General features: G+C 45.7%; 1 protein-coding gene across 1 annotated transcript in view; it reads right to left on the bottom strand.

Moving 5' to 3' along the window:
• The window catches only part of TTC9 (tetratricopeptide repeat domain 9), a 35317-nt gene that overhangs the window by 19456 nt on the left and 2255 nt on the right, over positions 1 to 13606 (bottom strand). Inside the window, exon 3 of the mRNA XM_010846814.1 lies at positions 13496 to 13605. Coding sequence (XP_010845116.1) covers positions 13496 to 13605 — 110 coding nt within the window. The remainder of the gene's footprint in view (positions 1 to 13495; position 13606) is intronic.

The following is a 13606-nucleotide window of genomic DNA, read 5'->3' on the forward strand; positions in this document are numbered from 1 at the left end:
CTTCCTGGAACATCCTTGCTCTCTGCTCTCAGACTCTGAACTGGTCTGACTTGTGAGAGAGTCCGAGGTTCTTCCTCTGCTAGTTCAGTTCAAAGAATGGGTCAGAGCATCCTGGGGTGGAGGATGGAAAGGGGTGGAGAACAGACACCGTCTGTCTGAGGCTTATTTGCCCGCACAATCTCAGGCCAGAGACATGTCTGCCTAGAACCCAGCAGTTTCTAAATGTTACAAGTCAATGGCTTGACTTATACCCTGAGAAAATGGAAGCAGGCACAAACCTTAGGGGTCCCATGGCCCTTGGTCCTGCAGGAGATCAGCTGCCTTTCAGAGGAAGCCTGGTGGATTATTGTTCACCCAGCCTCGTGGGCCCAGGTAGGAAACACCCACACCAAAGGCTCTCGGTTCACATCTTGCTCACCTCCTCTGCCCTGCAGACACTTAAGAGCTGAGACTTGCCCTGATCCCTCTTTTGCTCACTTGCTTCCCATATTCCCCCAGTCTCCTTTGCTGAGTCCTTTGTCCTCCCCTCTTGCACACTTTCCTGCCACAGCACTTACTGTAGTAGGAGTTAGATTTACACATGAAAGAGAAAGTGAAGTCGCTCAGTCGTGTCAGACTCTTTGCAACCCTATGGGCTGTAGCCTACCGGCTCCTTCGTCCACGGGATTTTCCAGGCAAGAATACTGGAGTGGGTTGCCATTTCCTTCTCCAGGAGGTCTTCCCAACCCAGGGATTGAACCCAGGTTTCCCGCATTGTAGGCAGACGCTTTACCGCCTGAGCCACCAGAGAAGCTAGATTTACATATAGCCATCACCTATTAAGCATCAGTTACGTGCTAGGCACTGTAGTGGGCATGCATGCATGTATCCTTTAATTTCAATCATCACAGTCCGATCTGGTGCATATTATTGCTCCCATGCTATAATGGAAACAGAAGCTTGTTAAGATTGGGACTGTACCAAGGTTAATGGAGGAGTAGATGGGAAGTCAGGGGTCAAAGCCAGACCCTCTTATGCTAAGTAAAGTTCCTTTCCATTAGGCCTCCTTGCCCTTAGGTTTTCTGGGGTCTAAGTCTGTGCCTGCCTGTTTCTCTGTGCTTCTCTGCTTCCTCTCTTCACCCCCCTACCCCATTTTCACTGGCACACACAGGGACACAGCCTTTCTCTCCCTGGAGGTGTCAGAGACACAAGTTCCAATGACCAGTTGGCATCTGCAATCTGAGGTTCGGGTCCATTTGAGAAAGGAGCTAAGTTCTGACTCTGCACAAGCAATAGGTCCAGAATCACATCCTGGTCCAGATGTGCTCAGGACCTGGCCGAGACTCCTCAGGGCTCTCCAGTCTTAAGCCAAGGGTAGCAACTCTCTGAGATGCTACAGCTTAGCAACTGTTCCCTGAAACGCTTGGCCCCACCACTCCCAGCTCATTTCTTAAAAGCCTTTTACTGGCTCCAACAGAACTTCCTGGTCTAATGTAGCTAGTTTTGCCAGATTTCCTAGGGTGAATGATGGCCTGCTAAGAATCAAAGTCTGAATTTTGGAATAATCTGAGAAGATCTAGCAGCAATAGGTAATATCTGGTGCCATCACTTTAGATTCCAGCACCCAGGTAATATTTTAAAGAGGCTTCCAACCCCACTCTCGTTCCTCTTGGAGACCCTCTGTCTGACTCTCACTCTGCAAGACTGTGGGTTCCTTTATTTTGGTTTACCTTCATATTTGCAAGGTTACCTTGGAAATCTTGGTTGAGATCTCTCATGCCTATTTGTCAGCACCTATCAGTAAACTAGAACAAAAGGGAGCTTGTTTCCTGTTTCCTTTCTAAATCTGCTTGCTTCCAGAAGAGAGAGAGGCTAGAGGAGGGTGGGGGTGGGGTGGGGACACTAGACAGTTTTCAAAATCCTAGACGGCTCAACACTTCTGAAAGGGGACTTGGAGGGCATCTGACCCAACACCTTGCTGTTTACATATGAGGAAACTGAGGCTCGGAGTGATGTGACCTTTCCAAAATCACAGTGCAAGTGAGCAGCAGAGTCTAGATGAGAACCCTGCTCCCACAACCCCGTGCCATGTTCTGTGGAGAACACAGTGGGTTTGAGATTTAACAGCCATGGCAAGCATCCAATAAGGATCTGATGAGCCAGTGAGCTTCCTTCCGGGTGCTGTTTCTGAGCTACTGACGGGGCAGGATTTCCTAGACTCAGGGGCCGAAAAGAATCTTGGTCATGGACCACCGATACGGTCCCTTCCTCTACACCAGAGGCACATCACAACTGCTCAGGACCAGTCTGTATCACAAGCTCTGACTCAACTTTCTTCCCTATCTCACCAGCAGATTCACACCATCACTCATGTGCTACCATCCCCCTGCTGTGGGGGTACCATGCTGCCAGGACCTAGCCCTGGGTGTGCTTTGGGGTGATGGGCACTGCAGAAAGGATAAGTCATAAGATGGGATAATAAGAGAAAGTTTGGGGCTTGGGATAATTTTGCTTGACATCTTATGTGTCACATTCTGACATGATTAGACAAGACTCAGGTAATATCCAGAACAGCATTAAAAATTACGTGAATAAGGTGGGCTTTTTTTAGGGGGAAAATAAAAGAAGCAAAACTATGCATAATCTTTCCACACAGATAATCCTGTCATCGTTTTTCATTAAAAATAAAAATAATAATGCATATACTTAGAAAAGTCATACACTATAGAAAGATTTAGAAGAAAAAGTTAAAAAAGGAACACAGAGGAACCTTAAATGCATATGACTAAGTGAAAGAAATTAGACTGCAAAGGCTACACACTGTACGATTCCAACTATAGGACATTCTGGAAAAAGCAAACGATGGAGCCAGTAAAAAGGTCAGTGGCTGCCAGGGGCTGGGGTGGGCTAAGAGATGACGAGGAAGCACACAGAGGATGTTAAGGGCAGGGAAAGCACTCTGTATGGCACCACAGTGACATGGACATGTCATCATACACTTGTCTAAGTCCACAGAATGTACAACAGGAGAGAGAACCTCGAAGTAAACCATGGACTTTTGGTGATCGTTCTGGGTCAATACAGATTATTGTAAGAAACATACCACTCCAGGGCAGGCTAGGCATATATGGGAGCAGGCAGTATACGAGAAATTTCCGTTCTTTACCTTCAGTTTTGCTATAAATTTTTAGGGTTAGTCGCGCAGTCATGCGCGACTCTTTGCAACCCCATGGATTGCAGCCTGTCAGGCTCCTCTGTCCGTGGGATTCTCCAGGCAAGAATACTGGAGTGGGTTGCCATTCCCTTCTCCAGGTCTATAAACCTTTAATTGCTCTAAAAACAATGAAGTCGTAATCATCAAAAAGAAAAGGAAAAATGTCCAGTTCTGTATTCAAACGAACAGCTTCACTTGCATAATTTCAGATAATCTTCTTGAAAGCAAATACTGTACTAGTGTATATGCTGATGCTAGTTTATACTTTTTAAACACTGTTCTGCATTCTGCCTTTTTTCAAAAAAGATTTTTATTTATTTATTTTTGGCTGAGCTGGGTCTTCGCTGCTGCATACAGGCTTTCGCTGGTTGTGGTGCGTGGGCTTCTCTTTGCAGTGGCTTCTCCGGCGACAGAGCACAGGCCCTATGCGTGCAGGCTTCAACAGCTGCAGCAGGTGGGCTCAGTAGTTCTGTGTCTGGGCTCAGCAGTTGCAGCTCGTGGGCTCTGGGGCACTGGCTCCGTAGTTGTGGTCCATGGGCTTAGTTGCTCCGTGGGATGTGGAATCATCTCGGGCCAGGGATCAAACCTGTGTCCCCTGCATTGGGAGATGGATTCCTAACCACTAGACCACCAGGGAAACCCCTGCCTTTTCACATAATGATAGATTTTGGAGACTGGTTCCTATCCATCCACACAGATCTCTCCCATTCTGGGTAACGGCCACCCAGTTCAGAAAGAATGGAGAATTATTCTTTGCAGAGCGGGAAAGGACCTCCGAGATTCTGGACTCCAACCCTCGGACGTCAGAAAACTTGAGGCAAGATCCTTTGATTCCAGGCAGCTGACCAATGAGAGACAGAACTTGCTGTCTGTATCACTCCATCAAGTCACACTTCTGCTGTGTTCTCGATGGGGACATCTGAAGACAAGTGGGGGAACTTGGCCTGCAAAGAATGTCCGTCACTTTCTTCTCATCAGAAACACTTTTGCTTTATTAGCAAGTGCTTTTCTTTTTGTGGATGACCTGCATTTGGGGAATCATTTGAGTCTGTGTGTTTGAAACCAAATGGGATAGATACTGAATGTAGAAACCATGCATCAAGAGACTTTTCCTAGTATCTACTAGGGATACTTGGAGAAGGCAATGGCACCCCACTCCAGTACTCTTGCCTGGAAAATCCCATGGACGGAGGAGCCTGGTAGGCTACAGACCATGGGGTCGAGAAGAGTCGGACATGACTGAGTGACTTCACTTTCACTTTTCCCTTTCATGCATTGGAGAAGGAAATGGCAGCCCACTCCAGTGCTCTTGCCTGGAGAATCCCAGGGACAGGGAGCCTGGTGGGCCGCCGTCTATGGGGTCGCACAGAGTCGGACACGACTGAAGCGACTTAGCAGCAGCAGCAGCAGCAACTAGGGATACTATTCAAGGATCCCTTTGAAAATTGTTAGAATTAGTGGGAATTTCCTTCACTGGGCAGTTCCCACTTCTTATTTCTTTTTATTTTATGTCTATCTATTATTTACTTGGCTGCACCAGGTCTTCACTGTGGCATGTGGGATCCAGTTCCCTGACCAGGGATCAAGCCCAGGTCCCCTGGCATTGGGAGCATGGAGTCTTAGACACTGGACCACCATGGTATTCCCCCCACTTCTTTTTTTAAAAAATAATTTTATTTATTTATTTTTGACTGTACGGGGGTCTTCATTCCTGTGTGGGCTTTTCTCTAGTTGCAGAGAGCAGGGGATACTCTCCATTTGTGTTGCACAGGTTTCTCACTGTGGTGGAGGCTTCTCTTGGTGCAGAGCATGGGTTCTAGAGCACGTGGGCTTCAGTAGTTGTGGCACATGGGCTCATTCACTGTGGTTCCCAGGCTCTTGAACACAGGCTCAACAGCTGTGGTGCCTGGGCCCAGTTGCTCCACCGCACGTGGGACTGTCCCAGACCAGGGGTCGAACCCGTGTCTCCCGTATTAGCAGGTGAGCTCTCCACCACTGAGCCACCAGGGAAGCCCCCCACTTCTTTTTTCTATTCTTTTGTCTTTCTCCTAAACACCCCCATTGACTTCAAAGGCTAACTTATACTTCAATACTTTATAGTTTATAAAGTACATTCATACATTATCTTCTTGCTTCTCATCCTTACCCTGTGAGTTAAGCTGGCATGATTATACCCATTTAGCAAGTGAGGAAACTCAAGACTAGAGGTCTTGTGACCAGATTAAGTTCACGTATGTAGTGAATGTGCCACCAGCTGTCACATGAGTCTCCTTCAGTTCCCATCCCACTATACACAGAGCCAACTGGACTGCTTACTGCTGGGTTTGGGGGAGGGGTTGTTTTCGTTTCTTGGGACACGAGGTTTTGGCTCCCAAAGTTAGAACTTATCAGTCAGTCACAAAAACACAAACTTAAAAATAAATACTACTTTAGAGGATGTTAGGAGAGCAAATGTTCCATGCCACACAGAATAATATTGTGTCCAATCTCATTTAGCACTTAAACCGGAACATATTTTTAAATGATGGGATCATTACTCTCATGACATTAAAACTGACCGGGTCTGCAATAATGCACTTGGACAAGTCCAGATGTTCCTCTTCTAGTGGGTCATTTTCCTTATTGTATCCACAAAACTGATCACTGAAAAAGTAATGGCTGAAATGAATTCCTACTCTTAACAGATCCACTTAAATTTCTCAAGACCTCTTAACTAGAATTTACACACTCTGGATAGAGGGGCATAATACGGTTCATTAGAAATTGTGACTCATCAGATTCTTATTCCTCTCTGTCCATATAAATTCAAGTCTCCTTCCTAGTGACATAGAACCTGGTGCAGAGTACAGGACACTTTCCCCTTAACCACCCAGGATGGTCATGAAATGGGAATCCTAAACATACAAAGCACATCACGGTAAAAAAAAAAAAAAAGTAGTGACTTTTTTTTCATTAAAATAAAAAAAGGAATAACTTAACAGAAGACAAAACTGGAGGATGGGCAAGCGAGTTGCCCTAAAAATGTCAAGGGTTTCCCCTGTTACACTGATGAGATGTATTCTGTGTTGCTTCAAAAGGTAGATAGACTACGAATGGATCGATAGAAATTTCAAGGAGGCAAATTTTTGTACCTAAGAAAGAAACTTCTAAAGATGGAGGGTGTGGGGTGAGTGTTTAAAATCATAGGCTTTCAAATTAGGGACCTGGGAGATGAGAAATTCCAGTTTGCCATATACAACTATGTGACCATGGGCAAGGGACTTAACTCTTCTGAGCTTGGATTTTCTGTCTCACAAGTTACATAGGTATATATGTAAGTTCAGTGACCTTGTCTGTGTACCCAGCTCTCAAGCCCAGGGTCTAGCGCCTATTAGTTGCTCAATTAATATTAATTAATATTAAGGATTGAATTTCTTGGATCCTTAATATGAGACAAAGGCTGGGATGAGTATTTTCATTCCTTTCAAACACATTCATGGAAAATCTACTGGATGCCAGAAACTGGGCCCGTCACGGTAGTCTTTACTGCCATCGTTGTGACTGTCATTATCATTGTAGCTGTTGTTTTGTGGTGGTGGTTGCTAAATAAGTCACTTTAGGTAGTGGTGAGTATCCCTATTTTTGGAAGTGTCTAAGCTCATGTTGATGACAAGGTGGTGATGTTGACAAGGAAATTCACACACCACAGTAAGGGTCATATCCAAATCTGAAATCATAATTCTGATTTTACATAACACTCAAGCTAGCTAGTTAGCACTTCCTTAGCACTTTCATTTTTTACACATGGACACACTGTGGAAGGGAAACCTTTGCTCCACAGTCTTCCTCTGTGTAATGTTGTCTGTAATTTGAGTGCTGTTTTAAACTCCTTTTGGCTGAACAAGAAGAGAAGGTCCACTTGGATACATTTCTTCTTTTTTTTTTTTTTTCACTTGGATACATTTCAACCCAAGACTTTTCTGATTCAAGTCAACTCTCCTTGGCGCTACACATCACATCTGCTTCCTTTTTTTTTTAAATTGAAGTATAGTTGATTTACAAATGTTATGTTAGTTTCAGGTATATGACAAAGTGATTCAGATAGATATATATATATATTATAATTTTTCAGTAGAGTTTATTATAAAATTTGGGAACTGTTGGTTTTGAGTCCTACCAGACATGGCATCATTTCGTTGCTGATATGAAAATGTGTATGTATGCATAAAAGGAAGATAATGAGCTTTACCCTAATAATAATTTCAAGGCAATATGAAATCCATGAGGAAGACTGTATGTGCCTGCTAAGTGGCATCAGTCATGTCCTACTCTTTGCGACCATACGGACTGTAGTCTGCCAGAGCTTCTCTGTCCATGGGATTCTCCAGGCAAGAATACTGGAGTGAGTTGTCATGCCCTCCTCCAGGGGATCCTCCCAACACAGGGGTCAAACCCACGTCTCTTTCATCTCCTGCATTGGCAGGCATATTTTTTACCACTAGCACCACATGGGAAGCCCATAAACACTTTTAATCATATGTAGTATTATCTTTGGCCTTTTTTTTTTTTAAAGTACCTTCCCCACTGACACACATATCTCATACCGCATGGCTTGCAGAATCTTACTTTCCCAACCAGGGATGGAACGTTGGTCCTTGGCAGTGAGAACACCACATACTAAGCACTGGACAGCCAGGGAATTCCCTTAGCTTTGGCTTTTTTAATATCTGGTACATTGTCCATGCTAGAGCCGTGGCTGCTGCTATGTGATTGGGAATGGACCGCAGTATCATCTTAGTGACAATCTGGTCCCAGCATGGACATCTGATTTCCCAAAGCCAAATATCTGGAAATTAGGAAATTGCTGGTTGGTTGGGTGAAACACTGTGTTTTCATCCTAGTTGTATGCAGGAGGTACAACCTGGTGATGAAAGAAAACAGCTGGCAGGAGAGAATGTTCCATCTCACAGGTCACTCCCAACCTGTGAAGCTCTGGGAACAGTTTCTGGCTGCTCTACATCTTGGCCCTCCTGTCCACCCTGCAGCAAGTCCCTGTGACTTGGATGGGGCACTCCCCTGCATTTTGGCTATAGGGACTCTTACTTCCAGATGTCCTAGAGAGTCGCTGGCTATGAGCCATCCAACTCACTACTTAGTTTCGTAGGGAAACTAAGGAACTTCAGAATCCACTTCAGAAACTCAGCCTGAAGTCTACATTTGGCATATTCTTTTCTTGAAAGCATTCTACAAGTTTAAATTCTCATATTCTTTCTTGGAAGATGATCTTCAAAGTCATGTTTACAGGCTTAAGATTTATTGGTCAAGGGGCTGCCCGAGGACCAGCCTTGGGTCAACAATGGCTTGGCGGGTCAAGCTCTCCCATCCAGATGGCAAGATCTTGGCTGAGCATCTTAACATGAAACCTCTCTCTTCTTTCCCCTTCCTTTGCCAGTTCTTATCCCAACAACTCATCTTCTGGTTACCAGGTTACTGCTTGTCTCTAGCTCTTGACCTCTTCTTTTAACAACTGATTCTTGCATTCTTAATTTATCCATCTTCATGCTCAGTCCTTTGGTTCCCACACTGATTTCTGTCAGGTACCTTTTGTCTTAGAATCTGCCTCAGAGTCTGTATTTAGTTTTGTCCACCTTAGATGCATGTGCTCAATCATCTACTGGTGTCCCATTGTGGGGTGGCTTCAAGGGTACAGTCACACAGGACCCATGTTCAGAAGTTCCTTGTATTTGATTTAATGCTCTGCTGTTGACTTCTTGAAATTCTTATTTTATCTTTGAAACTATGTTTTGGAAGGCTTCCCTGGTGTCTCAGAGGGTAAAGTGTCTGCCTGCAATGCCAGAGACCTGGGTTTGATTCCCGGGTCGGGAAGATCCCCCGGAGAAGGAAATGGCAACTCACACCGGTACTCTTGCCTGGAAAATCCCATGGATGGAGAAGCCTGGTGGGCTACAGTCCACGGGGTTGCAAAGACTGAGCACCTTCACTTTCTTTCTTTCTTTTGTAAGTGAAGCCCAATGGGATAATGGAGCATGAACATGATCAGAAGAGAGGCACAAACACTCTTTGCAACCCCATGTAGTACCTACCATTCACAGTGCCCCATAAGCATACAGTGGTTCCATGATAAAGGGGAGTTCAGCAAACATAAGGTAAGGGTGCTTGGTCTATAACCAAGTAAGCACCTACACTGACAGCCCAAAGAGGCCAGGCTTTCCATTCAACCCAGAAATTGCTTCAAATGCAGAAAGGAAGCAACAGTGTTCTACGAAACACAAATAACCTAAAACCCCAGCATATCCTTTCTTGCTTAAGTTACTTCCCTGTGCTAGCCAACCACTTAGGCTGAAAATGATGACAGAGAAGGAAAGATTTGGGTGGGAGTAAGGAATAGCTCCCTTTCCTTTCCTTACTCATCAGAAAGGCAAGATTGGTAAAGAGGGCACAAAAAAAGTATGCATATAAAAAGTGAAATAAAAGCAGTTGAGTTCATTTTGTCAGCATTTTCACAGTTCCAGCAGGAATAAAGTACATATGCACGTACCAACTGCAAAATGTGAACTGTGGAACTTAGGTGATTTCACATCCCAGTTAAGTGCTCTTGTATTTCCACTTAAAACTGGCACTGCACACTATAAAGATGAATGGCTAATTCACGCCAATCCTTTAAAATTATCATTTTCTAATAATGACATTAAATAGCAGATAAAAACACCATGTCGAGAGAGATCCTGAAAGGGGAAAAGCTTTATTTTTTAAGACCTTTAAGGACAATTTTCTTCGGCTTTTTGAAGAAGGAGCCCACATTTTCATTTTCCATTGGGCCCCACAAATTATGTAGCTGGCTCTGGTTCTATGGCTTGAAGATAAAACAAGTACTGATAAAACTGACTCTCATCCAGGCCTTTTTCAGGTGTGACTTATTTAGGCCGTGTCATTCCCCTCTCCTGGGACTTTTAATTCAATAGAAATTACCTGTCCTTTGGTAAAACAAATAAAACCCCTCCCAAACATAGCTCTAAATGGATAGGAAGATGGATATAAAATAATGTGGTAGGGACTTATACAAAGCCACAGGGTGTGCCAGGAATAGGGGCCTAAGCTGACTCTCATCTAGCCTTCAGATTCAATGCCATGGCCTGCCAGCACTCATCTCCACTGTGGGCATCTGAGTCTTGAACATCATTTGAAAATACCCACAAAGTCATGCATTACAACCTTTTGATCACATCCCAGCTGGGGCCCTCACAATCCCACAGGAACAGATGTAAAGCAAAAGGCTCTGTCCTTCAAGAGGTTTTGCACAGACCATTCCAAGGCCCCAGGGGAGCCCTGTGTCTTGTTTGAGGTCAATGGGAGTCGATCAGTTGGCCAGTATATGCCTCTTTTGTAGCCTTGGTAAGAATTACATGTCTACATCTCCCCTGGCAGGTCAGAATATCTTTTCTAATCATTGTATCAAAATCATTAGAAATTCTGAAGGAAGAAGATGCTGCCTATCTTTTCCCTTGAATTTCTTAGAGAATAAGACATGCACAATCAAATCGAGAAGACTTGCACCACTGGCCAGATCCCTACTAATCAGAAAGAAACTCTAAGCCAGAACAGACCACAACCATAGGCACCTTGCAAATTGCCTGCATACCCTTCAAATGGTCACTTCAAGTCATCTAAATGGATTTTTCGGTGAATATCTCTTAGCAGATTCTAACTGCCCACTTGCTGTTCTCTTGGGGCCTTCCATGCAGAGTACAAGGACCACCTGAACCTAGATTTCCTCCAGAAGCCTCACAACAGTTTTTGTTTAGTGCTGAGATGCCCTTAGCAACATGGCCTAATCCTCCAGGTATTTCTGAGCTAGTCCATGTTGCTTCTAAACCCCAAAGCTCTTCCTCTATGCACAGCTGTGTAGAAGGACAGATTCTTGAGAGGACCAACATCTTCAGACTGTTCCTACCTGGAGCCCACTGGGTTGCTCAGCCAGCACTGCAGCCCGGATGGAAGGGCCAGTTGCCTTTTTGCCAGAACAAACTTGCAGTTGCTATCTCTTCCCTTCAATCAGGCACAGGGGGAAAGATTATCTTACAGGCCACACTGCATTGCTCTGGTCTTAACAACAATAATAGGGACCACATTTCTTCCTCTTTCCATCAAATGATCATTGTAAACACGTATTTAAAATTTTTAGGTTGCCCTTGAAAATAATCTTCACAAAAAGATTTCAGTGAAGTGTAAAAAATGCTCTGATAGATACAATGGCGACTGGGCGTAAAAACAGGACGCAGGAGGTCCTTCACTTTGTAAACAGTTTACATTTAAGTAAAGAAAAAGATAGAGGAAGGAAATATATCACAATGGATTTCTTTAGGTTGCTGTGACCATAGGTAATTTTGCATTTTCTAAAAGAAAATACATTCGATAGGCATGCATTACTTTTGCAATCCATAAATTATGAATATTAATAAGTGGTGAGCACTGGAACAAGCAGCAGAAGGGGAAATCTGCCGTTGCTACTTTCCATTCTCTCACCACTAAAGTTTTCCAGGAGTGTGTGTGGGGGGGGTGGGCGTGGAAGTGGAGGAACTGTCCAGATCTTAGCCCCACCCACTGGGCTGGCCTGAGCAAGGAAGACGCAGCTTCAGTTTCACCATGGAAATGTAACCACTTTGGGGTAGAAGGTAGGCTGTGCTAGCCATAGGCTGGCAGCCAATAGCATGGGGTGAGGGGCAACCCTAGAATGCCCATGGAAAATACTAAATAGAAGACTCTACTGCCAGTCTGAAATCACTACATTAGTGATTTCTCCACCCATGGCCACTCTGCCCTTTACATTCATCAGGCAGTAGTGAACATGCCAGAGACTTGCAGGAAAGGAAGGGAATCACGATGTGCCTTGTGATTGACTGAAATACACCTATGCCATATTACTACTACTTTACCTGCTGCAGTTACCAGTAGGACTGCCATCAGCAGCACCATCCCCACCGTCGCTACTACTACTATTATTATTAATCCTTTACGTGTGTAAACTACTTAACGAATTACAAAGTGCCTGGCTCTAAGATGACCCTGGATATGGCCTTATGGAAGCAGAGATAGGCAGGCACTAGAGACATCCAAGGGAACAGAGCGGACTGGCACTTAGAAACAGAGCACAATTATCCACATATATTTTTCATCCCCCAACTGTCTGGCCTCCAGACAAATCCATCTCCAGCCACACCCATTCTCCTCACCTAACTCTGCGCCAAGTGTCCAGAGCTAAAGAGTTTGGGCAACTTCAAGGGTTAGGGACCAGGAGTGAGGGCCTTTAATTTGATTAGAGGAGGTGGGTCATTCCCAAATCCCACCAGATGAGGTGGGAGAAGACCAAAGACTGCTTTTCAAATATAAGGCCTCTGCCAACCTCTTCCACCTTCTCTCAGGAAGGCCCTGGAATGACCCAGACTCCTCCGTTTTTAGAGACTTTAAAATTTCCTGTTAATTTTTTAAAATGCCCGACTTTGACCTTAGTCTCCAAAGTGTACTTGGGAATTTCTTATCCCAATAAAAGGACTCCCTTTTCCTCAAAGCCTAGCAGTCAGCTGGTGTGAGAACCAGTGCTACACGGAGTGGGGGGCGGGGTGGGGGGGCGAGAATGTAGCACAGCTCAAGCCCAACCTTGAACTAGTTTCCCTTTGAGATTGCTCTCTTCACCTGCTCAGCTGGGGCCTCGGTTGCCAGGTGAAGAGAGAAGAAAGTGCATTTTGGAATCCATTTTGCTTGAGATGCTGAAAGAATCGTAGCAAACTGCCCTTTGCCACTGGGGCCAAAGGGACTCGGGCGAGGACTTGACTCTGAGATGCGGTCAGCTGGGGGGAAGGTGAGGGCCAGCTCTGGTGTCAACGATCCCCGAGGCCAGCAGCCACCGGGCATGAGGTGGGTGCGGGTGGCCCACCCCGGGTGCCGCTTCCCGCATATGGACCCGGGTCCACTGGTGAGCAGTAGTAGCAGCAGTCGCCGCCAGGCCGGCTGGGTCCCCATCTGTCCTTCCCGCTATTTATAGGCGAAATTTACGAGGATGCGGGGGAGGAATGCGGGATGACCACGAGTTTCAAAAGGTTTAATCCTAAAAGTCACACTTTTTCCAAAGCGTCCCCCCCTCTTGGGCTTTCCTTCCCGGAGCAGCACGGTCCCCGCGAGGGAGAGCGGGGCGCGGCGCGGTGACCGGAGGACCGAGGCCAGAGAATAGGGACCAGCTCCGGGCTGGAGCCGGGGAGGGCAGAGCAAGGAGGGGCCGGGAGCGCGGCGCGGCGCGGTGCAGCTCACCTGCCAGGCTGTTGTAGCAGTCGATCTCGATGGCTTCCACCGTCTTGCTCTGCTCCTCCGAGAGGCGACCGGGGTTGGGGGCCCCGGCCGGGGAGGCCCCGCGCGAGTCCC

Source organism: Bison bison, unplaced genomic scaffold (genome assembly GCF_000754665.1).
Source record: "Bison bison bison isolate TAMUID 2011002044 unplaced genomic scaffold, Bison_UMD1.0 scf7180017864239, whole genome shotgun sequence".
NCBI lineage: Eukaryota > Metazoa > Chordata > Mammalia > Artiodactyla > Bovidae > Bison > Bison bison.